Source organism: Thamnophis sirtalis, unplaced genomic scaffold (genome assembly GCF_051295495.1).
Source record: "Thamnophis sirtalis isolate CommonGarterSnake01/CBP01778 unplaced genomic scaffold, rThaSir2_p1.2 scaffold_7, whole genome shotgun sequence".
Classification (NCBI taxonomy): domain Eukaryota; kingdom Metazoa; phylum Chordata; class Lepidosauria; order Squamata; family Natricidae; genus Thamnophis; species Thamnophis sirtalis.
Genome location: NW_028261387.1, coordinates 29,183,837 through 29,210,868, shown reverse-complemented (window position 1 = coordinate 29,210,868; position 27,032 = coordinate 29,183,837). Strand labels below are relative to the sequence as shown.

The 27,032-nt window shown below is 42.3% G+C and overlaps 1 protein-coding gene across 1 annotated transcript in view; it reads left to right on the top strand.

Moving 5' to 3' along the window:
- C8A (complement C8 alpha chain) overlaps nt 1–26,684 on the top strand; it is a 45,498-nt gene extending 18,814 nt beyond the window's left edge. Inside the window, exons 7-11 of the mRNA XM_087719610.1 lie at nt 321–561; nt 17,149–17,280; nt 17,885–18,042; nt 24,234–24,456; nt 26,533–26,684. Coding sequence (XP_087575736.1) covers nt 321–561; nt 17,149–17,280; nt 17,885–18,042; nt 24,234–24,456; nt 26,533–26,684 — 906 coding nt within the window. The remainder of the gene's footprint in view (nt 1–320; nt 562–17,148; nt 17,281–17,884; nt 18,043–24,233; nt 24,457–26,532) is intronic.
- Nucleotides 26,685–27,032: the final 348 nt, after the last annotated feature.

Sequence of the window (27,032 nt, the reverse complement as noted above, 5' to 3'; positions counted from 1 at the left end):
CCATCCAGGACTTTGGAATAATTTGCTTCGAGAAACAACTAAAGAGGGTTTTTTAGAGTTGAGGTGGCGCAGTGGTTAGAGTGCAGTACTGCAGGCCACTTCAGCTGACTGCTAGTCGCAGTTTGGCAAATCAAATCTCACCGGCTCAAGGTTGACTCAGCCTTCCATCCTTCCGAGGTGGGTAAAATGAGGACCCAGACTGTGGGGGCAATATGCTGACTCTGTAAACCGCTTAGAGAGGGCTGAAAGCCCTATGAAGCGATATATAAGTCTAACTGCTATTGCTATGAATGAACTTACCTCTCATGCTTTATCTACAGAATATAGGATTTATTCGGGCCAAAACCAAAGTACAAACAGCTCGTTTCAAGATGAGACGTGATAATATATATTTGGATGAAGACATGTTGGAGTCTCTGATAGAACTTCCAGAGGAATACAATTATGGGATGTACAGCAGATTTATTGATGATTATGGCACTCATTTCATAACATCTGGAACCATTGGAGGCATCTTTGAATACATCCTTGTTGTGAACAAAGACAAAATGATGAGCTCAGGTTTGCATGTTTATTTTATATATTGTTCAGTGAGGGACGTTTATACATCAAAGCACATCTATATGATTGAAGCCAGGTCCAGGCCCAGGATTGATATCTTATATTTATATCTGAAAATGCACCCTGCTCTTCAATTTACTATAAAGGTAAAGGTAAAGGTTCCCCGGCACATGCCTACTAGACATTTCCGGCTCCAGGGGGCAGTGTTCATCTCTGTTTCAAAGCCAAAGAGCCAGGGCTGTCCAAAGACATCTCTGTGGTCATGTGGCCAGCATGACTCAATGCCGAGAGTGCACGGAGTGCTATTAGCTTCCTACCAAAGATGGTCTCTATTTTTCTACTTGCATTTTTTACATGCTTTCAAACTGCTAGGTTGGCAGAAGCTGGGACAAGTAATGGGAGCTCACTCCAGTGGTGGGTTTCAAAAATCTTTAGAACCTCTTTTGTAGGTGTGGCTTGCTTTGTGGGAGTGGCTTGCTGGCCATGTGACCGGGTGAGAGTAGCTTGCCAGCCATGTGACTGGGTGGGCATGGCCAACTTGTAAAATGTGGTGAAACTCACTTAACAACACTCTTGCTTAGCAACTAAAATGTTGGCTCAGAAACTCTGGCATTTGAAGCATGCAAGTCTTAAAGCTGTCAAGTTGCAAGACCCTTGCACCCCTAACCTTTTAGACCCCCTCCCCAGGGATGTTCAAACTTGACAGCTTTAAGACTTGTGGACTTCAACTCCTAGAATTCCTCCTTTCACTCTTCATCTTGATGTTGGGCGGACAGTGTGAGGAGGGAGGTGGAACCAGTTCTAAACGGCACTGTAGATTTGTGGAACCTCTTCTATAGAAGAGGTTAGAACTGGCAGGAACCCACCCCTGGCTCACTCCATTATGTGGCGCTAGGTATTCCAACCGCTGAACTGCCGACCTTCTGATCGACAAGCTCAGAGTCTTAGCCACTGAGCCACCGCATCCCTTTTACTACTAAAAAAATGCCAAAATGGAGGAATGGAGGAGAGGGAAAGAAAAAGAAAATATAGATATGAAGTCTTAACATTTGATGACCAAGTTGACTAGTAGGGGAGAAGACATCTGTTCTGCAGATCAATGTATGGAAATGTAATGCACATGGATAGCTGTACTAATGGTTTTTATCTTTGACAAAAGAAAAGCAATGTTTCCAGGGATCTTATGACACAAAGTGCTCACCTGTCCTATTTTATTATGTGTGGGAGAAGAACACCCTTATTTACTTTATTTGGGTCACTGCATTTGTTTCTCTGAGACTATCTTGCCTACATGATCCCAGAAGGTCTTGGAATTGGCAGTCCAATAATCTTCTTCCTCTCTTTATTTTTGGAATCATTCTGACCAGCTGCAGACATAAGCAACATTTTTTGGGGAAGCAAACCCCGTAGATGCGTGATGGTGAACATATGGAGCCATATCTGCCGGCATGGCATCCTTCATGTCCGGCACGCTTGTGTGCACCAGCCAGCTGATTTTTGGCCTTCTGGAGGGTTGGGGGAGGCTGTTTTCACCCCTCCCAGGCTTCAGGAAAGCCTCCAGAGCCTGGGAAGGGCCAAAAATAAGGGCATGCATGGGGGGCGGGGTTGTGCGCGCACACACAATTTTGGCACACCTTTAGAAAAAGTTTAGCCATCACTGCCCTAGATTCTGCCTGAATGCATTATGCCATGGCCATCAATTGCAGATCTGAAGTCTATGTACCGCTCTACTTTTACAGATCAGTTCCAGATTTGAATTTCAGCAGCTTAGTATAGATTATATTTACAAGGCTGTTAACTGCTTCCAAAGCTACATTAGCAAGGAGAAATTGATTGTTGGTTGCTTAATGCATTGGAGGTAAATGACAGTCTGAATTAGTCAAAACTTGTGAATTATTCTACAAGCAAAGGAAAGTTGCCCAGATCAGGGGAGGCAAGCTGTGTCCATATCGGGAATCATACACACAATAGAGACACGTACCAAGATGCCTCACTCCACCACTCAGCTTGTGTTATTTTCAAAGGAGCATATACTGCTAGAAATATCTGGATCTCAGATATAGTATAGTATAAGTATAAACAATTTCATAAAAATATAAATCCCAGTCTTATCCTTCTATAACACCTTGAGACACATTTCAGTTGTATATTTGGAGGTAAATCTATTTCGCTCTATGATTTTTGGACAGGTGAGAAAAACTGTTATTGCTCATAAAACCTATATTCTGGATTACCATATAGGTAGTCCTCAGTTTACAATTGTTTGTTTAGTGAATGTTTAAAGTCACACCAGCACTGAAGAAAATGACCTATGAATTTTTTTCACACTTACGATCGTTGCAACTTCCCCGTGGTCATGTGATTAAAATTTGGATAGGTGGTAACTGGCATGTAGTTATGACAGTTACAGTGTGCCAGGGTCATGTGATCACTTTTTGCAACTTTCTGACAAGCAATATGATAGGAAAAGCCAAACTCCCTTAAAACTATGTTACTAACTTACCAACTGCAGTCATTCACATAAGAACTGTGACAAAAAAGATCGTAAAATGAAGCAAAGCACACTTAACTTTCTTGCCTACTACAGAAATGTTGGTCTCAGCTGTGGTTGTAATTTGAGGATTACCATATTTTTCAGACTATAAGATGCACCAGAGTATAAGACGCACCAAGATTTGAAGAGGTAAATAAAAAAAAAAGTTTTTTTCCCCTTCCCTGGCCCCCAGGAGCACTCTGCAGGCCTTCCAAACCCTCTGCCTGCCTTGAAAATGGGGCATGCAGAGAGTTTGAGAGGCCTGCAAAGTGCTCCCGGGGGGTGGAGAGAGTAAAAATGTGATGGTTAGGGGGTTTGGCGAAAAATAGGCCTGTGAAGAGAGTGTGAGAGGCTTGTAGAGTGCTCCTGGGGGCTGGGGAGGGCAAAAAACAAGCAAAAAGTGAGGCCACTTTTTGCTTCTTTTTGCCCTCCCCAGGCTCAGGACCACTTTGCAGGCCTCACAAACCCTCTGTGCATCTATTTTTGTGAAAAACAGGATGCGCGGGGCAGGGTTTTGGGAGGCCAAAAATGTTGTATTGAGTGTATAAGATGCACCCAGATTTTCACCCTCTTTTTTTGGCGGGGGGGGGGAGGTGCATCTTATACTCTGAAAAATATGGTACCTATATTATGAATTAAGAGGTTTTGTGATAGGAAGAAGTGGCTTTGGTGAAATGCATTGTTCAAGTCTCACATTTCCAAGGGACGCACCAAAAGCGATATGGATGACTATGAGATGAAGTGACATTGTTCCCTTGCATAGAATATTGCTTCTCCCTAAAGAGTATATTTTTAAAAGGGAAGGATGATGGGTCTTGGGGAATGATGATACAGTACAGTGGGATAAAGTTAATTGGAGATACTTCTGCTTAGATTTCAATCTTGAGTAATATTCCTGTGAGCCCATACTAGTCCCCCAAACTTATATCAGTGGTGGGTTCTGGATCCTGGTGCAACCAGTATGGTGCAATGGGGCTGGGCGTCCACCACATGAACACGCGCAGCATGCACATGCATACTTATCACCCGTGACGCTCTGCGACGCCTCCTCAACACTCCAGCTGCACGGCGGAGCATTGCACAGGTGCTGTATGCTCTATGCGCATGCACAGAAGCCCCAAACAGCTCAAATACAGGTAAGGAGCATGGGTGGGTGGGTGACCCTCCAGAACACCATACCAGAATGGTACCTGGTGCTCCCAGCAGGCACTGGTTTGCCCGTACTGGGGCGTACCAGTTGTATCCCACCACTGACTTATATCTAAGCCTCAGCTTTCTTGGTTTGAACTGAGTTATCCAGGAATGAAGTCGGCATCTTTTCTACATAAAGCATGTAGAGCATGGGTATCAAACTCACAGCATCACTTTGCTGTCATGTGACATTTCGTGATATTTTTCCCATTCGCCGAACTGGAGTGGGTGTGGCCTGTGCGTCACGCATCTGCTCCATGGGGTGCCAGTTTGACACCCCTGCTGTCCTTGATTTCTGATCACAATTTTATGCCTTTTTTCACCACAGTTGTTAAATAAATCATGCACTCTAAGTTTAAGTGAATCTGACTTCGCTTGTCAGAAGCCAACTAGAAAGGTTGCAAATGTCGATCACATGACCCTGGGATGCTGCACTGTTGCAAAGACACGCAGAGCACCCAAATTTGGATCATGAGGATGTTATGATGGTCATAAGTGCAAGGACCGTCATAAGTCACACTGTCCTGTCTGTATACTTTTCTACAGACTCAAGGATGGCTGGAGAGCTTTTCTGAGCAGAAGTGGGGAAAGGCATTTAAATGAGTATTGTAGCCTGCACAAATATAACAAAAGCAACAGTAAAAATATTGGGTTTCTGTCGTGATGGACTCTTGTGATGAGCCGATTGACAGATGATGGAAGCAGTTAGCTTCCTCCCATAATTGGGGCTTACCAGGGGTTGTGACACTAAATATATACCTTCTTCCCTGGCTTCAGCTGATAAGGAGGAGACCTGTGGCATAATGGCTAAGACGTTTGCCTAAGATGCAATACAGCACAGGTTCGAATCCCAGTAAGGGTATGGCTAGCTGATGAGAGATAAATAGCTTGAAATAGATCTACACTAGTCTCCCTTTATTTATTTATCAGCACAAATAAAACACACACACACACACACACACACACACACACACTTATATTTATATTTATATCTATATCTATATCTATATCTATATCTATATCTATATCTATATCTATATCTATATCTATATCTATATCTATATCTATATCTATATCTATATCTATATCTATATCTATATCTATATCTATATCTATATCTATATCTATATCTATATCTATATCTATATCTATATCTATATCTATATCTATATCATCTATATCTATATCTATATTTATTGATTTTATAAGAGGAAATTTGATATACATTGCAAATGGTGACTACGAAAGGAGGTTTAGAAACTTTGTTATTAAATATCACCAATTTTATTTAGAACATGTTATAAAGATGTAATGTTACTGGATGATACTGGGAAGAGCTAATGGAATGCCATTATGTGGTTTTGCTTTAAATTAGGAATATTTGATATAAAAGGACGTAAAAACAATTATAGTCAAATGAAGCTTGAGGTATGATGATAGTAATATATATATATAAATATACTTGATTTAAAATATATGATTTGATATGAATTGTAGGTGATGACTGTGGAAGGGATGCCTGGAAGTTTTTGTAACTAATCGACACACTTTCTACAATTTGTAATGGAAGATGGTTTTCTGTTTTTTTGTGTGTGTTTTGCCTGTTTGTGTTTGTTCAAAAAAACTTTATAAAAAAAATAAAATAAGTGCAGAGCTTGCAATAGTGAATAGCGTCCATCCAGTCAGACTGTGGATTCAGTGGACCTTAATACTTGCAAGCATGTGTCTCTCCTGGTCCCAAAAAGTGACCAACAGAGAGACTAACGTGCCTTTCAAAGCGGCAGAAAGCCAGGCTGTCAAAAGAAGAAGAATACATCAGCCAGCAACATCTCCACAGAGCCAGTCCTTTATTTATTTTACATTTTGCTCCCTGCCTTTCAGATGGGGTGTGATTTATACAAGAAGATGGGCCCCGTGGAAGGAGGAAGGAAGCGGGAATCCTAAAACAGACAACAAAAAAATGCGCCCCGGGAGAAAAATATTTTTTGCTTTTATGTAAGATACTTGTATAATTTTCACCCACAGTAGTAGACTATAAAAAGAGAGACACATTTATCAAATGAGTGCTATAGTTAAGTGCCTTGTTGAGTCAGGAGGAGCAACCTTTTGCTTTAGTGCTGCTCGCAGTGTCTGAAAGCAAATGTTTCTCTAGAATTATGGGCTTGTTTCCCTTCTTCTGAAAATGCTGATGATGGATGCAATCACTATCAAGCATGGATGACTCAATGAAGCAAAGGCAGAAATATACTCTTAAGGGGTAGTTTGGCTATCTTTGCCTTGGCAAGCACGTTGATTGACAAATGATGTTTAAAAGTAGAGGCATGTTGTAATGAACCTAGTATGCAAGTTTAGGCTTCTGCTGGTTTACTCCTTCAAGGACAAAAAGAGCTTTTTCTCTCCAAGATTAACTTTCTTGTCAGTAAGACTTATTGTGAGTTGTCTTCAGTGTGCCATATTGGCACCATGAGCCCTGGTGGCACAGTAATTAGAATGCAGTATTGCAGGCAAACTCTGCCCACAGCCAGGAGTTCAATTCTGGCCAGTTCAAGACTGACTCAGCCTTCCATTCTTCTAAAATTGATAAAATGAGGAGCCAGATTGTTGGGGGCAAGATGCTAACTCTGTAAACCTATTAGAGAGCGCTGCAAAACACTATGGAGAGGTATATAAGTCTAAGTGCTCTTGCTATTGTCCTTTGCCTCAGGCAGCAGAATTACTTTAGCATGCCTTCTGAACTCAGGAATAAAGGATTTGTAAGATGTTTAGTAGCTACAGGAAGCTAGGAGTTGCTGAGCTATGGAGGTAAGGTAGCTTTCAAAAGCATCATGAGATCAGGTAGGTCTGCATTGGTCTTACTGACCCCTGCTGTGCATGGTGTCCCAAATTCTTACACTAGAGTAATAGACCAGTGATGGTGAACCTTTTAGACACCGAGTGCCCAAAATGCTCCTGCATGCCCATATTGAAAGGTGCGTTGTGCATGTGCGAATGCTTGCATGCGCGAACCTGTGCCCGCATGTGCAGACCTTAATGAACGTGCACATGCATGGACTTACAGACCCGCATCCGCATGCACGGACCTGTGTGCATGTGCAACAGAGACCCAAAGATCAGCTGGCCGGCGGGAGGTGGGGCATCCCAACCCAGTGAGGTAAGATCTTTTTCTTTCGTGAGCTTCTGTTTCATCATTTGCAGGGAAACAGAAGCTCATGAAAGAAACACCATAGAGATCTGATCTGGGGTGACGGCGTGCGTGCCAGCAGAGGGGGCTCAGAGTGCCACCTCTGGCATGTGTGCCATAGGTTCGCCATCACGGGTATAGGAAGTGACAAAAATTGGAGATCTAACTGAGTCACTGGTCTGGTTCAATAACACTTGTTTTTAGTTTTTATGTTATGTTATAGTATCTTACAAGCTTCTTCATGGATGTGATGCAATTAAAATTAGACATAAAAGTTTTCTACAATGCAACACAAGCAGTTGGCTGGTTCATGTAGATCTTTAATCTCATTACAGACATTCTATGGTATTTTTATTTATTATCACATTTATATGTCACCCATCTCTCAAAGCAATTGTTTATATATCAGTTACTGTAGGAATTTATATACAATCAGTATATGTTTAATAAACTAAATGTGTAATCAAAATAACTAGAAAGATAGGGAAGTATGTAGATCGACTAGAGTAGGGATCTCCAACCTTGGCAACTTTAAGACTTGTAGACTTCAAAGCAAACCTGGCTGAGGAATTCTGGGAGTTGAAGTCAACAAGTCTTAAAGTTGCCAAGGTTGGAGACCCCTGGACTAGAGGGACAGATGGACAGGTATTTCTTGTGGACATATTAAGTTTTTTGACCTCCTGACTAAGCTGTTATATTTTTAAAAATACTTGTTTCAATTCATATATATCAAGGTGTATGCAGACAACACTGTATTTTAGTATTAGTGATTTTATTGCTTGTTTTGTTTCATTTATTTTATTGACAATTGTTTTCGTTATTTTTTGTGGAGGCCTTTTAAGGCTTTTTTGGGTAGAAGAATTGTATGGGAGAAGAAAAAGAGAGAACGAAGCAAAATATGCATGTTTTGTATGTATTAGACTTTGGACTAAGTCTAAAAGTTAGCTACCTACATTTATCCATGGTGGCGCAGTAGTTAGAGTGCAGTACTGCAGGCTACTTCTGCTGCTCACTGGCTGCCTGCAGTTTGGCAATTCAGGTCTCACTGGCTCAAGGTTGACTCAGCCTTCCATCCTTCCAAGGTTGGTAAAATGAGGACCCAGATTGTTGGGGGCAATAGGCTGACTCTGTAAACTGCTTAGAGAGGTCTGTAAAGCATTATGAACCGATATATAAGTCTAAGTGCTATTGCTATTGCTTCTGATAAAAAATCAATTGCTCAAAAGCAGGTGCTGTGTTGGTACCCATTCCAATTCATTCTCTCTCTACCTCTCCCTCCCTCTCCCCCCCCCCTCTCTCTCTCTCTCTCTCTCACACACACACACACACATACACACACACACACACTCACTCTCACACTCACTCTCTACATAGACTGCTACATACATTCTTACTTACATACACTCTAATTTTCTTTAATTTGGTAGTGTTCTCTGAATTCTGCAAATATATCAGCAAAAAAAGAGATGGAAATTCATTCTGAAGGAGGGTTTCTCCACCTGAAACAATGAAAGAATGGAAACAAATATAGTTATGAATTCTTGGGAGTTGCACAAAGATTATCTTTGATTTTTCTTTCTTTCAGACCAAATCATTATTCTTGTACGGTTTCACAGAGGAGCAATGCCATTTGTTTGTGATTTCTAATTATACAACAGAAAGAGACTTTCTCACACTATTATTAATTCAAAAATTAAAAGCAGAAATCCATCTAATTTGTGTACCATATTTAGCCCCCTGGAATTACAATAAGACAATAAGTAATCTTGTTTTCTCTTTTCCTGCACTGCCAATATATTTTGTATGATCATCGTTTTATGACATCTACTACATACCATTGATCAAAGTAGGAGCAACCCTCTCATGACTACCAATAGCAAATTGTATTGACAGGCCTTTGCTGCAACTAATTACTTAAGAGCTACTAGAATATATTGTTGAAACACTGAGAAAAGAACTAATCATTTCTTTTTGTTTAAAGTAAATAGATTTCACCCAGGTGTGTTGTTAAACAGTGGTGGAGTAGTTAAATACAAACAATACTATGGATTTATTAATATTCTGTCAGTTGGCAGCAAATGAATATAAATTCAGCAGCTGGGAGGCTTTGTTCTATTAGATATGGCAAAGTACAGTCCGAGTCATAGCTTTATCGAGAGTGTCAGCTAATTAGGAAACATTAAACTTTGTTCCCTAATTACATGAAGCAACACTGATACAATAATATACTAAACCACAACAGAGAAGGCAGCATAGTGTGCAAGCCAAGCCCAATAAAGAAATACTGCTTTATTTTGCTCACAAAGGCCGAATGTGGTCATTGATTTATGAATCCTGGCTAAATGAAACTATGGTTTGTTTTAACCTAAATGCCAGAATTCCAATTTATCTTTCGTTCTTGTACTCCACTTTGTATCTTCTGGGTACCAGTAGAAGAAATTGAGGAAATAAATGAGGCATTAGTCATCTGCTCTTGGTTTGTTCAGCAAACCATGGTTAAAATGAAAACTAGCTGACTATTATGTACAAATGCAAACTTACCAAAACACAAATGTGGATTTTCCTCACTGAGAAAGATTTTTTTTTTAAAAGAGATCAATCTGGTGTCTGTTAAATAAATTATTAAAACACTGAATCAAATTTCCTAAAATTTCATAAATAATACTTTTGGTCTAAAAGAAAATAATAGGCAAGATTCTACAGGAGAAACCTATCATGGTTTCTGTCTTCCTTAATCTGATACTATAGAAAAATGTTATATTACAAATTTACCTCTGAAAGTAGCAAGTTAAGAAAAATTTATGCATTTATAATACCTTTGGTATTACTATGTTTCTAACAAGTTGCAATTACAATATATGTAAGGAGTCAGCCTCCTGCACCATGGCAGGGGGACGGGCATTTTCATCTTACCCAGCCTCCAGAGGCTTTCTTCAAGCCTCTGGGAAGGCGAAAACTGCCTTCCCTGGGCATTGAAGGCCTTCCGGGAGGCCTATGTTTACTCCTCCCTGAACCTTCACATGGGCCCTGCACTTACCTCGCATCCAAAATGGGCCATGTGGAGATTCTAGAGAGGGGCGGGGTGGGAGGGATGAGTGGGGCAAGCCAGGGGTGTGTTTAGTTCTCGCTCTTACAAATGACAGCACGGCAACAGCCAGGCATGCCTGATTGGTTCTGGTGTGCCATGGCTGAGCGCGGGCTGTCAAACGCGTGATTATTGGCCTCCCTGCTTGACAGCTCCATATAAATAGCTGTCAAGCAGGGAGGAGGTCCCTGTCTACCACTGTTCTGGCTTGTTACTGTTCTGTGAATAAAAGGTTGTATTAACTTACCTCAGATGCCTCCTGCCTCATCCTTCTAGGGGATTTAACACTGGCGACAAGCTCTGAGCTACAACCTACAGCGACAGACAAGCATATTTTGTTAGGCTCTCCATGCTGCCGGAAGATCTAACATCGTCTAGCTATGGCCGCAATTCCTCCATTCGTTCCGTTCGGAACTGCCAGCGAATCGTGGGCTGCATTCCTGGAGCACTTTGAGTGCTTTCTCATAGCTAACAACCAGCAGGGGTATTCGCAGGCTCGGAAGTGCAGCTTCTTCCTCGGTGCCTGCGGCCCCGAGATGTTCGGGACGGCCTGTTCCTTCGCAGCCCGAGACTGGTTTCTGAGCTAAGCTGGGATGAACTTATGGAGGGGCTAAAAAATCACTATGCCCCAACTCCCTCAAAGATTACCTGGCGCTACGCCTTCTGCCAGTGCGTGCAGAAGGAATCTGAATCTATCAGCCAATTCCCCCAATCGCTCCGAGTTGCCGCCATCCAGTGCGAATTCCTTGATCTGGAGAACAACTTGGTGGAGCAACTTGTGTGTGGGGTAAAGGACATTCATCTCAAGCGGTGACTGCTAGCCAAGGCAGACATTACCCTGCCTCAGGCGGTCGATGAGGCTAGGGCTGCGGAACTCTCAGAACAATCAACTGTTGATGGCAAGATACATGCCTCCATTGCCTTTTCCACGAGCCTGCCTGATCGATGAGCTGGCCCCATTGCTGGATCCAGACGATGAGGACCAGGTCGATCACCTCTGAGCCATTCCTCGGCGACAACAGCCTCCTCAAGTCTGAGCCACTGCGGCAGCCGCCGCCTGCCTTGGCTGTGCAGGCAATCATGCCAGAGCATCGTGCCCCTTTAAAGCTTCGATGTGCCACCGTTGTGGCAAGAAAGGGCACCTGGCGCAAGTCTGCCGGGCCACCCTGCCGCCTCCCTCGCAAGCTGAGCCGCCTCTATCAGCCTATGGTCGTCCTGCACCACATAGAAGCCAGCAGCCCCGCCGTCAGTAGAAACACCGTGATGACTGTTTCGCCTTAGAGGAAAACCTCCCTGCCACCCCTGCAGAGTCGGTCAGCCGGGCCACGGCCGCCACCAAAAATATTACTGTCACTGTCTGCATCGAAGGGTCACCCTGCCTCATGGAGGTGGACTCGGGGTCCTCCCGGTCCCTGCTGTCATGGGCCACCTTCACTCGTCTTTGCCCGGGCGTCCAAAAAAGCGCAGCTGTCTCCTCCAGACACTGTGCTTAGAGACTACCAGGGGACTCAGATTCCTACCCTGCCTGGCTGCTATGGGGTGCGGGTGGAGTACGGGGGGAAATGCTATCTGCAGGTATTGGTGGTTCAGAAGCCGCTGCCAGCTCTCTTGGGCCTGGACTGGTTCACCCCATTGGGCTTCTCCCTCTCTGGGGTGCATTTTGTGGCGGACACATCCCCTGGCATCGCGAGTGTCCTGGCAGACTACGCCGATGTCTTCAATGGTGAGCTGGGAAGGTATAAGGGGACCCCTATCTCCCTCAACCTAGACCCCCAGGTTGCCTTTATCAGGCTGAAGGCCCACAGGGTGCCTTTTGCCTTGAGGCCCAAGGTTGATGCCAAACTTGATAAGTTGTTGGTGTAGGGGATCCTGGAGCCCGTCAACCACTCATGATGGGAGACCCCAATAGTGGTCCCCGTCAAGGCCAACAGGTCCATCAGGATATGCGCTGACTGTAAGTCGACCATCAACCTTGGCCTCCAGGCAAACCCCTATCCAGTCCCTGTGGTGCAGCACCTGCTCCATTCCTTGGAGTGGGGCTGCACCTTTGCCAAACTGGATATGGTGCAGGCCTACCAGCAGCTCCCGGTGGATGATGATGCAGCAGCTGCCCAGACCATCATCACCCACCATGGGGCTTTCCGCTGTCACCACCTCCAATTCGGCATCTCTGTTGCCCCGGGGATCTTCCAGAGCCTCATGGAGCGACTGCTCCATGGGCTCCCTGGCGTTGTCCCGTACTTCGATGATGTCCTGATCGCTGCTACCAGCCACTCAGGGCTCATCGAAGTATTACGGAAGGTCCTCCACGTTTCAGGGGCGCGGGTCTTAAATTAAAGCTCAGCAAGTGCTCCTTTGCTGTGCCTAAGGTGGAATTCCTGGGCTTCATGATTGACGCCCAGGGAATTCACCCCACCCCCTCGAAAGTAGTGGCCATCAAGAATACCCCTGCACCCACCTCCAAGGCAGAGCTGCAAGTGTTCCTCGGCCTTTTAAATTTCTATTTGCCGTTCCTCCCTCACAAGGCGTCACTAGCTGAGCTGCTGCATCGGTTGCTCGACCAATCCACGGGCTGGTGCTGGGGCAGCCACGAGGCACATGCGTTCGTGGCTGTCAAAGCCATGCTGATGTCTGAGGCAGTCTTAGTGTAGTATAACGACAAGATCCCTCTGACGTTGGCTTGTGATGCCTCCTCTGTGGGCTTGGGGGCGGTCCTGAACCATATCCTTCCCAATGGCTCGGAGGCTCCATTGCTTTCTATTCCCGGACACTTTCCTCTGCCGAGAGGAACTATAGCCAGATCGACAAGGAGGCTTTGGCTGCGGTGTCCGGGATTTAAAAGTTCGATGATTAGAGTTTAGAGTTTTTTAGAGTTTTATTATTATTTATAGGCCACCCTTTTCCCTGAGGGGACTCAGGGCGGCTTACAAAATATAGGGAAGGGGGTACAAAACAGTAAACATGAAACAATACATGAATAAAAGTAATACACAACATTCATTCATCATTCGGGTGGGGACAGATTACGATCTTTATCCCCAGGCCTGACGGGATAGCCAGGATTGAGGGCTGTGTGGAAGGTCTGGACGGTGGTGAGGGTACGAATCTCCACGGGGAGATCGTTCCAAAGGGTCAGAGCTACTACTGAAAAGGCTCTCCTCCGTGTGGTTGCCAGTCGACACTGACTGGCAGATGGAACTCGGAGGAGGCCTAATCTATGCGATCTAATAGGTCGCAGGGAGGTAATTGGCAGGAGGCGGTCTCTCAAGTACCCAGATCCATTACCATGAAGGGCTTTATGGGTAGTAAGTAGCACCTTGATTACTTGTATGGTTGGCCCTTTACGCTCTACACTGACCACAAGCTGCTCCTTGGGCTTTTGGCCAGTGACAGGCCGACCTTTCCCATCCTGTCCCCCAGGATGACCCGCTGGACAGAGTTTCTCGCAGCATACTCGTACACGCTGAGATACTGTCCTGGCAAGCAGCTGGGGCATGCCGCTGCCCTCAGCCACTGCCCTCTGCCCTGCTCTGACCCCCAGCCAGTCCCATGTCTTTCGATCCTCTCCATTGCTGAGTTGGACCTTCCTCTATCAGCCACTTATATGGCTGCCCACTCCAAAGCTAACCCTGTCCTCTCTCAGATCATGGCATGGGTCCTGAGGGGCTGGCCTACAGGGGGTGTCTCTCCAGAGTTCCACCCCTTTAAGACACGTCAGCTGGAACTGTCCCTCCACTGTGGTTGCCTGCTATGGGGTGACCAGGTGGTCATCCCTCCCTCCCTCTGCTCCCAGGTCCTCGACCGTCTCCATGCAGACCACCCGGGGTCGCACACATGAAGGCTCTGGCCCGGAGTTACGTTTGGTGGCCCTGTTTGGATGACGAGATAGAGGCCTGGGTGGGGAGGTGTGTGCCCTGCCAGGTGTCCCGTCCTGCACCCCCCTCTGCCTCCTCCAGGGAGCGGGAGCTGCCTCGCGGGCCCTGGTCTCGCCTTCATCTCGATTTCGTGGGTCCTTTCCATGGCCAGGTATTCCTGGTCGCCGTGGATGCCTACTCTCGCTGGGTGGAGTTGGTGCTTATGCACTCCACCACCGCAGAGAATATGTTCGCCACACACGGGTTGCAATTTTCTTCCACGGTCTTCCAGGCCTTCCTGGCTGCCCAAGGGATCCACCACGTGCCGGTCGCCCCTTACCACCCGGGCAGCAATGGCTGGGCGGAGAGAGCGGTCCGCTTGGCCAAGGAGGCTTTGGGCCGCTTGGACGGTGGCAACAGGCAGGCAAGGGTGGATGCTTACCTGATGGCTCAGCACTCTACTCCTTGCCCCCTCACGCGGCAAAGCCCTGCGGAGCTGTTGATGGGTCGGCGCCTGCGGACCACCCTGAGTAGACTTCACCTCCTCTATTCAGGGACTCAGCCTGGCAACCTGGGGAACCCCTCCCGGTCTTTTGGCCTGGGAGATTTGGTATGGGCCAGGAATTACACAGGGGACCCTCTGTGGGTGCCTGCCACCATCACTGAAATAACCAGCCCCTGTTCCTATAGGGTCCACCTACCCAATGGCAGCGAGTAGCGCCGCCACCTGGATCAACTGAGGCGCCGCCACCCTCCAGAGGCCTCCACTCCTTCCGCCACACTGAGGCCAGCTGCCATCAGGGACGTCTTACCTCTCCAGCGCCGCCTCTTCAACTGAGGTATTCTGGGTGTGTCCGCTGCCCACCCGCCTGCCTACTTACAGGAGTACCCATGTGCCACTTCCGGCGCATGCACCCTCTCTGGGTGGGAAGAGGTGTTTAGTCCTCGTCTTACAAATGACAGCACGGCAACAGCCAGGCGCGCCTGATTGGCTCCAGCGCGCCATGGCTGAGCGCGGGCTGTCAAACGCGTGGCTATTGGCCTCCCTGCTTGACAGCTCCATATAAATAGCTGTCAAGCAGGGAGGAGGTCCCTGTCTATAGCTGTTCTGGCTTGTTACTGTTCTATGAATAAAAAGTTGTGTTAACTTGCCTCAGACGCCTCCTGCCTCATCCTTCTAGGGGATTTAACAGGGTGGGATTTGGTTCTCCGAACCGGCCATAATGTTAGCTATGCATTCTTTCAAACCTCGGTGAACCTGTAGCAGCCCACCTCTGACATAGCTGTACTCGCTGCTCCTCAAGGCATTTTTACTAGTGAAAAGTGAAAGGAGATAGGTTGTAGCTGGGAAATACTGGGAAACAAGGGAATATTTTCTATTTAAAAACACGTTTAGAAGGGTTAGAAAATGAATTGTAAATAATGTGATTGGATAGAAGGATAGATAATGTATTAAGTAGGCTGACAGTTAATGGATGAGATTATGTGTATATACTGTGATTGTATGGCTTCGCTGTGTGCACTATTTTAAATGCAAAAACAATAAAAGTACATTTTAAAAAAGAAAATGATTTGAAAGGTGGTCTAGAACCTCGATCCACCAAAGTATGTTCTTGCTGTTCATTAAAAAAATATCCAACCTTTCCAAGCTTCCAATGGTGCTGGTTTGAGGGTCCCTTCTAGAGTCTGTTTTAGCTTTAATGAATAGATTCCTTACAGCAGAGATAGTTAGGTTTTTTTTAGGTTTACAATATGTAGAAGCTTTAAAAAAGTTTGATTCCTTTAAGAAAGAATAGAGAAATTCTTCAGAATAGTTTCCCATTTTTTTCCAAAATATAGCAGCCTTTCCAGTTATGAGGGCAAGCCAAAGAAATTTCATGCACATTTCCTCTGTTACTTGAAGGACCAAAAATATGAAAAGAATCTTGGCTATGCCTTTGCTTGTAGGAACAGCAGCATAATTGAATATAAGCTGATGTAGTTTGTTGTTAGTTGCAAAGTCATGTCTGACCCATCATGACTCCATGGACAACGTTCCTCCAGGCCTTCCTGTCCTCTACCATCCCCCGGAGTCCATTTAATTCACACCTACTGCTTCGGTGACTCCATCCAGCCACCTCATTCTCTGTCGTCCCCTTCTTCTTTTGCCCTCAATCTTTCCCAGCATTAGGATCTTCTCCAGTGAATCTAATGCAGGTAAATTATCTCAAATTATCATTTTTTTAAAAAAATATGTAATTTCAGTTATTTTTACACATTTCTTCTCAGACATTCTTGTTTCTCAAAACCCATATATGGCTTACACAGTGGCAATTATGGAAATGTAATTTATATTTTTTTTTTTAAAAGCAGACTTGAATTCTCTTCCTCACTGTCAATAGCTTTCCAGATACCAGCTGCCAGAGATGGAGTAAAAAAACCAACAAAAAACCATCTGGAATGCATTTAAAGTCTCAGCTTAGTTTGTGTGTGTTGCAACATGAGGGTGAATTCCCACCCTTTTTAATATTGTGTTGCCTGTGGAAAAGAGCAGGGCTTTTATCACATGGCTCTGCCTGCCATCTTGGTTTTTTGATGTACCCTTGGCAGACATTGTTTTAGACAATGACCAGTGAAAAAATGTTGAAATGCAAATAAGGACGTTCTTACTGTGCTTCTGTTGGTAATTAAGATATGAAGGTTCATCAATTATCCATGGGAATAAACATGCTAATGATATTCATGATTTCTTCCTTTACTATAGAAGTTAAAAAGGATTATGTAAATAGCTGTTTTGGGGCATCGATTGGCTTAAGCTTTCCATTTCAAGAAACTCTGGAAATAGATGCCAAGGTGAACTTCAATCAATGTGGCACAAAAGGAGGCATGAGCGAAGGTAGGAAATAGACTTCTTCACTCTTGTATTTAAAATGTCTTTGTTTCCATAAGGGGACTCAGGCACTAGAAATTATTCTTCACAGTGCAAAACAGACACAGCGTGCTGCATTCTCTTGCTGCCGGCCCTTATTCTATTTGATAAAACACAATTTGTTTTAGAAATTAAGGATTATTTCAAAGGAGAAGAAAATGTTTATGAGGGGCATATGGTAGTCTTGGTCACAAAATGACTAGGACGTATATAGGAATGTCTTCAAAGTCTTGAATGTCATAGGATTCATTCTATGTTTTGTTAATTTCTTGCCATCAATTGATTTCATTCATAACGATGGATGGCAAATTAAAGGGGAAGGAACAATAACAGGAAAATATATATTTTGAATTCACAAGAAGGAGGTCAATGTTATGATGCAGTTTTAACATCTATGTTGACAAATGCTGTGCATACTATGATTATATATTATACTGTAGATGAATAGCACAATATTCCAAATTCTTGTAATTCTTATCCCCTTTTAAGTTACTTCAATTAATGAGTGTCTGTAGAATTAGGGAAATCATAGAAATGAAATCTAATTTTTTTCAACTGTTCAACTTTCCAGATGGCTCTGAAAATAAGTCAGCCATAGAAGATATTATTCCCCGGGTAGAAGGTGGAGATGCCTCATCCATTGCCAGAATCCTGGAAAATAGGAGCTCCATAGCATACCGCTACTGGGGGAGGTCATTAAAACTTAATCCCACCATTATTGATTTTGAGGTAAGCCTTTGCTTTCACGTGTAGGAATGCTGCATTTGTAAAGGATTGAAAGTGTACTGGAGCAGATCATTTTATATTTTGATAGTGATTCCATCTTAGAACAAGCTTAAATGTAATGGGCTGTAGATACGCTGACCTTCTCTCCGTTTCACAAGGATACAAATGTTTGTTTTGTTTTTTAAAAATAAGAGGCCAAAAAAAAGACTTTCAAAGTAAGGGAGAGGTAAGAAGAGGACTTGCATTCTTAATATTTAAGTTTATGTTTATTGCACTGTGGCAACAAAAGAAAGGTGGGAATAGAAGCACTCATTTTAGGAAATTGAGCATTGTTATTCTTCAACAAGGAAGAATGAATTGTATTTTTTAACCTAGGTCCTGATATGATTAATCCTGCTGTGAAGCATTTACTACCAGGCAGTTTAGATATCCTGTCTAAGATGAAAAATAGCTACAGAGATGGAAACAGTCAACTGCCTTAATGGATCCTTCTAATTGTTTCCCTAGTTGACAAAGACATTTGGAGCAGATGTGGGGCAAGAAGGTGCTGAAGAAAATGGTGGTCACTAGATTGTACACCCCATACAGATAGTTTAAAATGCAATCAATTGTGGACATATTATCCCCCAAAAATAAAAGGAGCCATAAAAAAAAACTTTTCTGGCTCTCCTTTGCATCTAGCAGCAGGATTAGATCTCCAAGAAATATAATAGGACTCTAGTTTTGTCCAGAAGGAGAGAATTCCATGTATTTGGTTGCCAAGCAATGCAACTAAGGCTTCTCTAAGCTAACCAAATGAAATGATTTGTTTGCTGGGTTGCTGTATCCTCATCCATGGCTGCAAGTATAACATCAGTTCATTATATAGCAATAGCACTTAGACCACAGGTGTCAAACTCGATTGTGTCACATGATGCATTGTGACATATCACAATGTTTTTTGCTGTGCGGAGCTGAAGTGGGTGTGACCTTCCCATGTTCAAATATGCTATCATTCAAAAGAGAATAAGGATACTAGATTTCTAGTTCACCATGAAATACATAAAACGGTAGAGTAAAAATGTGTAAAATCCTTGAAACTTTGCTGGTATCTAGTGTTATGTATTGACTATATATAGTTGTGTTAAGCCCTGCTAAAGTGAAACCAACCTTTAGATGAATTTAACTGTTAACTGCAACTGTTTTAGAGGGAAACTTAGAAAATTCATATTTGGGTGGGCTTTTTCAAGTATTGTGATTGGTTAAGGCCCTGTGGGCCCAGAGCAGAGGTGGGTTCCTACCAGTTTGCACCTATTTGGTAGAACCGGTTCGTCAAATCTACCGAACCGGTTAGAAGAGGTTCCACCAGTGGACCCGGAAAGCAGGCCACACCTACAGAAGAGGGTCTAAAAAATTTTGAAACCCACCATTGGTCCTTGGATATGATTATTCTACACTATCATGCTCATATTTATAAAACTCAGGGCCTCTGTGAAAGGTAAGGATGACTACTGCGTTTGTGGTGCAATCAGAACATAGTGTGTGTTGAAGTTGCTTTAATGCAAACCAAAGATGCTTTTTAAAAAACAAGTTTACATCATATTCTTATGCATGCCAGTGCAGTGTGTGAGGTAATTTAAGGTGGTTCTGACAAGTGTCGTCGGCATCTTCATATCCGGTCACATGGGTGGCAAGCCACTCCCATCCGGTCACATGGGTGGCAAGCCACTCCCACAAAGGAGGCCACACCCACAGAGTAGGTTCAAACAATTTTTGAAACCCACCACTGGCCCAGAGTATAAATTACAGGAATTTGCCTGTTGTTCCACAGTTCCAATTTTGAGTCAATAAAAGCTATTGTATGTGTGCAGGTCTGTTCTTGCCTACTGAAGCCCATTATACACACTATCTAGAACTCATAATGTAATCGGTCTTTAAAGCAATAAAAATGCATTTTTGTTTTTTGACATAATAGTAAGGGTTATCTCCAGTTTTAATCCCAAAAATAACTGTGGGACATCTATCAAATATATAGGATAAAGTTATAAAGCCTAGAAATGTATTGGAATAAACTTAATTCCATGGTTTGCAGTAACAATATTACAAATAATAAGTCAAACTTATTATTCACATGCTTGAAGTTGAGGATCCAGCTAGACATCTGCCTTAATATCAGCATGGTTTTCAACCTAATAAATTGGTACTCCTGGCTGCCAATTTATTTTTTGCTGGGGCTTCTGAAGTTGTCATTTCTCAGTGTTACCTTTTCTTATGGCACAATTGTATGCTGGATATTTTCTAACGTGGAATGCCATTTGTGGAAAAAAGATGATACACCTGCATGATTAAATGGCTGCAACTAGACATCCAAGAAATTAAACCTGTCAGGCGAAAGTTCCTAGAACGATGTTGTTATGCATCTGTTCAGGGGACAGGCTGGTTGTTACTTTGTACGTTTGGAAGAAGACGCCATTTAACAACATTTGAAATGATATACCAGGCTCTTAACCAATGTTGTTTCTTCCCCTGGAGTTTATCACCCTAAGCTACCATTCGTTTTAGCTTGAATATAAAGTATTCAGAATTTATGCTCTGAATATATCTTGCTGTCCCCTCTAGCTGCTTTTCTCCCTAGATTTTTTTTAAAGGCACGAATATATATGTGCTGTAGCAGAGAGATATTCCTGTCTTTCACATTCGCTGTTAGAGAGAGATTTTATTTATTCAAAAACCTACATAGCCAACTATCTTATACAATAGAAACCTGAGCAGCTCAGGAATAATAAGAGAAAGGAAAGGGAATTCAGAACATCCTCTAATTGCCAGTTCCTTGAGGAAAACCTTTATGCAATTCACTTTTTCTGGATGACTGTATAATTCAAGTCCCCAATTCTGGCAGATTCAGATGTTTAGAACTGCAAAATTCTCACTGTCCTGTAAATTCTGGAGTTTAGCTATAATCAGTGGTGGAATTCTGCCAGTTCGCACTACTTTGGGAGAACCGGTTGCTAGCTTTCTTAGCAGTTTGGTGCAGTGGTGGAATTCTAATAATTTAACAACCTGTTTTCTACCCTAATGATTTCTTCCAACAACTAGTTCACCAAATTGTTCAGAAAGTTAACAGCCGGTTCTCCCGAAATGGTGCACTGGTTTGGTGAACTGGTTGTTGGAAAAAATCATTAGGGCATAGAACCGGTTATTAAATTATTTGAGTCTCACCACTGGTTGTAAACCCAACACATCTGGAAAGTGCTGATTTTAGGTAATGCTAAACCCCATTTCCTTTATTTTCCTATTTAATTGAAGCCAGTCCAGCTTTCCCATCTTGGGTGGAGACATTTCCATGAATTCTGACTGAATCTGTTTGCCCGGCATTTAGTCCTTAACCCTTCAAAGACAGCTTCAGGAACATCAAGTGCTTATGGGTTTTGAGTAGATTCAGACATCCAGTAATTACTAACTTCCACTTGAATGTCCTTTCCATTTGACATACTGTTGTTTGCTAAAGTGTCTTCTGTAAATATTGTTTTAAAACACCCTTATTTTTTTCAAGGCCGTGGAGGATCTCTTATGCAGCAATCCTCTCAACCCCTTGAATTACAGGAAACCTCTGTAAACAGACTGCCCTGCACCTATCTCAGCATTCCTGACAGCCCTCCATGCTATTTGTATTTCTGTCACTTGATCCGTCTTTCCACACTGCGTTGCTCCTGTGCATTGGGCTGCAGAGCTTCAAGCTACCAATAAAAAGTAGCGAAGAATTAGAGGTTCCTGTATGTTTTTATTGTCATCTGGGGCTCAGCAGGAATGTTTGCAGCCCAGATATTCTTGAGAGATCCACTGAATTTAAATTTCAGAGCCCACCTTCTTTGCAGTCTCCAACAGCCCATTTTGATCTCGGCCAATGATTGATGGAAAAGGTTCTTGAACTTGCAAACTGTCACTCTGTGAAAATATTTATCCAGCATGTAGCTGCTATGTAAAAGGCAAATTCCATATTGGGTAACAATTAGAAAGTCTTGGCAGATGGCAGAGCTGTTTAGAAGCTCAGTAGGGTCAGGTTTAGTTAACAATTGGAATAGAGAGACAGAAAAATCAAGAACTGTTGTCTGTATTGAGAAATTGGGCATTGGTGACGGAGGTGGTGGTGGTTGAGAAACCTTTAGATGGTAATGACAAATTGTCCTTATTCAGTATCAAGCTTAGATGAAAACACAACTTTAAATAGTTGGGAAAATGATCAATAGCATCACAATTAAAATTAAACATACTGTACGACATGAAATTTAAAATATGAAATACAAGATTAAAATATGTACAAGTTTATTCAGTGCACACATATATCTTGTTTTTTCATTTGCACAGACTTTTCAAAGCCGATTATAGCAGGGAAAAGAATGCAAACTGCAAATAATGCAAAATTTTAGAAGTATAAAATTAAAACTGATGGCAGTGCAATGCCTATTATACAAATCAATGAGAGAAGCCAACTTCATCGGGCATGCTGCATATAGTTCTGTTATAACAAGATATAACAAAAATAGAGAAAAAAAATGCTGTAGAAAAAGATGATCAAAATGATAAAGGGGACTAGAACAGCACCTTAGGGCAAGCAGTTGCAAGGTTTATGCTTTTAGCTCAGGAAAAATGGCAGGCCGAGAAAGGAATATAATAAGCATTTTTAAAATAATGCAGAGCGTGGGGAAAATGTCTTGTGAGATATTTCCCTCCTGCTGTCATAAAAATAGTTGGGGAAAGTTCTCCCACTGAAGATGTTGAGTGGGGAGAAATTCAGGTAGAGAAGAGATAAGATTTTGTATTGCAGCCAGGACATTGCTTCCACAGATGTAAATGGCTGTGTATTACAGATGCTCATTGTGTATAATAAGATTAGCAATGATTATTGGCCATGAAAACCTAATATTGTCTCCAGACATCAGTGGAAGACACATCTGATCAGAAGAGACCTATTGTTTTCATCTTCAACTTCTCGGTTTCCCAAAGTTGTCTGGGTAGCTACAGTAAAAACAGAGTCTGATCCAACATAACTATTTGTATAATGGTTAGATAAATAATTATATTTAAGATTTTTGGGACGAGGGGGAAAATCCATATTTCATATTATAATGCAACAATCTTGCTTTTCGTAGACTTGGTTTTTCCTTTGATTTGCAAGTGGTACTTTCATTTGTTGGGATAACTCATCTTGTCTGTTTGCCCTGTAAGCAGCAAAGAGAGCAAATAGTGGAGCAATCTCTCCCTCAGATTTTACAGCCTGAGAAATTAGATCATTCTGAACTCTTTCAATATGATATTTGTATATAGTTATTTATACCTATTTTCCAGAAAATAAGGCAGCAATCTTAGCCAACCTTGAATCAGAAGTCACCAGATTGGGGAAAGCTGCAGAAACAGAATGATTCATTCCTTCTTTCTGAAAGATTCAGAAGGGTGCAACTGGTATACTGGTATAAATAGAGACTTCACATTTTTATAGTTCCAGGAAGTCACTTGATTTGGGAAATCAAACTGGATACAGATGAGAAACCCATTTTTAATGAACTTATGGCTGCTCTCAGGGAGAGACAAAAGACCTCATGACATGTTGCTTGATGTCTTTGCTTCCACACTTAATGACTAGAAGTGCTCTACAAATCTCTGTAGTCACAATGACTTGAAGTCACAAAAATGTCAGTTCTTAAAACCACCAGAAGGCCTTTGGTGCTACTATTAATGCCGCCCCCTTTGTCCTGCTCAATATCTTCCAGGTCATCTAGCAGCTTTATAGAGAAACTTGGAGAAATCCTTTCCTGAGATCCTTTTAAAGATGATCTCCTTTATAGAATATCATCATCCTTTCCTCCATTCTCTATAAGAATAACACAACTTAGATTTTATGCAGCTTCTCGGGATTTTTTAAAAAAATGTATATAGCTGTTTAAACGAAGGAGGAGAAAATTGAGAGACAATCCTTGAAAAGCCAGACGGGGCCATTCATATCTTGGAATAATCTATCAAGATGATTATCAAAATAAGTATTTTGCCATTCCATCCAATCTGTACCTGAACCATTTAATTTTATTGGTTTACAAATGGCCCTTTCCCAAGATATCCTGGTACTTTCTGTGCATTGTATTTCAACTTTCCCAAGGTTGAGGTAACACCCCAAACAACCACAATATAAAAATAGTTTTCCTTTTTCTCTTTTTCTTCAGCTGCAGCCCTTACATGAATTATTGTCCAGGACAAACCTTGGTAATTTGGAAACCAAGAAGAGAAACTTGAAAAGGGCTTTAGATCAGTATTTAATGGAATTCAATACCTGCCGTTGTGGTCCCTGTAAGAACAACGGTGAACCAATCCTGCTGGGAGCTACCTGTGTTTGTGAGTGTAAGCAAGGCTACCTAGGTCCTGACTGTGGAGAGACAAAGAGGAAAGGTAAGACTTTTGAGAAAACATTGTTAAACGAGACCTCCTGAGATCAGTAGGCTGTAAACAACATTTACCTTCAATATCTTGGATCACCTTGTATGCCAGGCTATCAAAGGAGCTTTATCCAGGAATCAGATTGGCATTTCAAGTCAGTCTGAAGTGTTAACTAAAGACGTTGTAGAAGTAGCTTACTGCAGGAGCATAAATCATATCAGAGACTCAAGGGCAGAGCCAAGGAAAGCCCCCGATAAATATTAATGGGGATGTCCAAGGCTCGCAGCTTAACCCTATGCAAATTTAAGTGTAGTTAAATTGATTTATTCTAGTGGATATGGGTAATACTTAATTCCGTATGGGATTGTGTCAGGTCAGTCACTTCAACCTCAAGTTCTCCAGATAATTCTTTGATATAGATCTGGAATCTCTCATACTCTCTCTCATACACATTGTACTCTCAAAGACCCATTATATAGATATATAGCAGAACCTGATGTTCTCCTGTTGTCAGTAATTGCTTGCCTACATTTTTTCCAATCCATGAAAGGTAATGGGAAAGATGTCTTACTGCTATCTAATGCATACATTTATGGTGGTTGTGCCACCATAAAAACCAGCATTTATTTGGGAACTTTTAGTACAGTACTTACATTCAACCACAGTCAACATTCTCTAGGTTGCAGAGAAGAGAGCTAAATTGCATATTCTATGTACAGTATGTAAAGAGTAAAAGCACAAAAATAAAAGTAGCTATAGCTAGAGTGGTATAGTGCTTAAGGCATTGGATTAAAGCACATGTATATACCTGGGTTATAGTTCAGTTGCAAACATTGAGGATTACTGTGATTCTGAGCCAGGCTCAGCCCAATTTACAATCCAGTTTTTTTGGTCTGAGGAAAAATTAAAATATAGAGTAGCTGACAGGTAGTATGTGAATCAAATAAATACCCCACAAGAAAAGCTTCCACAGAAAATAATGCAGTAGATAGCACTTTAGAATGCCTGCCCCATTTAAAATGCTTGGATACAAGGCAATATATTGTCTAATGCCTAAAGTAGGATTTCCCAATCTCAATAACTTTAAGATGTGTAGACTTCCAGAATTCCTCAGCCAGCATGATGGGAATTGAAGTCCACACATCTTAAAGTTGTTGCAGTTGAGAGGCCCTGTTCTAAAAACAACAGCTGCTGTGATGTTGTCTTTGAGTTCATTGAGATCATGTCGATGCAGTCCTAATAAATTTGTCATTCCAATGAATACAGATAAAAATGAAGATTAACAGGTAGGTCTTACAAAGAACTCTTAAAACAGTCTATTTTTTCCCCACCCATTGCAGTTTAAAGTTGAAACTTCAAACAGCTTTAAGGGTTTTTTTTTGGGAAGGAGGAGGGGCTGACAGACAAGAGAAAATATTCTATACCTTTTTATGATTGTGACTATTGCAGGCAACACATGATTCATGCAATGTGCAACAGTCTTAGGTCTCTCTTCTGGCTGCTTCTCTGTAACAATCAGAAAAGGAGTTATATTGTTATTATGCTGTGAATTTGCCCAGTTCCCGTTCATTTTACAGGCTGTTATACTGGTTTTTTAAAGCAGGATAAGGCAATCTTGTCTTATGGCCTTGATGGAATATATGTCAAATAATGGGACCTATGGTAAGATAAGTTACCATCCTTAGTTCCACCCTCATATCCCACTAATGAATTCCTAGAGGAAGATGGCTACTGGATTAGGAGAAACCTTGCCTGGTTCAACAGAACTCTCCCTACATACTTACATCAAAAGATTGTTGGTCTTGATTAACATACAATAGCATTAGTTCTGGAATAAGTGTCTTTTAGATCAAGGATGGTCCAACTTTTCAGAACTTAGTAAGTGACAGCTACAGCAATTCCAGAAATATATGTGTTGCAAAGCTATATAATGCTGCTGGTATTCTTACTTATTAATAATTGCCAGTAATGTCCAAGTTCATCCATAAACTGGAATGGGTTTGATTTTTTTTGTTTTACTCTACATATTGAACAAATCTGAAACTGGTTTTACATGAAAGTTGCTAATCACGGTGTACTGTGTTACAGGTTATCCAGTTCAAGGTAGCTGGAGTTGCTGGACTCCATGGGCAGCTTGTCAAGGGGGATCTAGAAGCCGCACAAGACAGTGTACAAACCCACCTCCTGAAAATGGTGGAACAACATGCCCAGGCAGGAATACGCAAACAGAGACATGTTAATGCTATGAGTGGATTAATGGGTTGTGCTACCAGGCAGGAAAATGTTGGGAGCTTGATGCAAATAGAGTCAAAACAAATGGGCCATAAATATTGACTTACCTTTAGGACAATGGAAAATCCCAGTAGCAATCATATAAAGAAAAAGAAATGTAAATGTTTTGTACACTTTGTACATCAGTATTGTAACTGTAGTAATTATTTTTGTTGAATGCAGAAGTCCGCCATAAGGAAGATATTTTTGCTCTGCACAAAATTTAAAGCAAGAAAAAAATCGTTATATTGCTAGCCCTGTAATATACTATTGACTAACATGTTGGGACTATTCAGAGAATTCATTTTCCTGTGGAT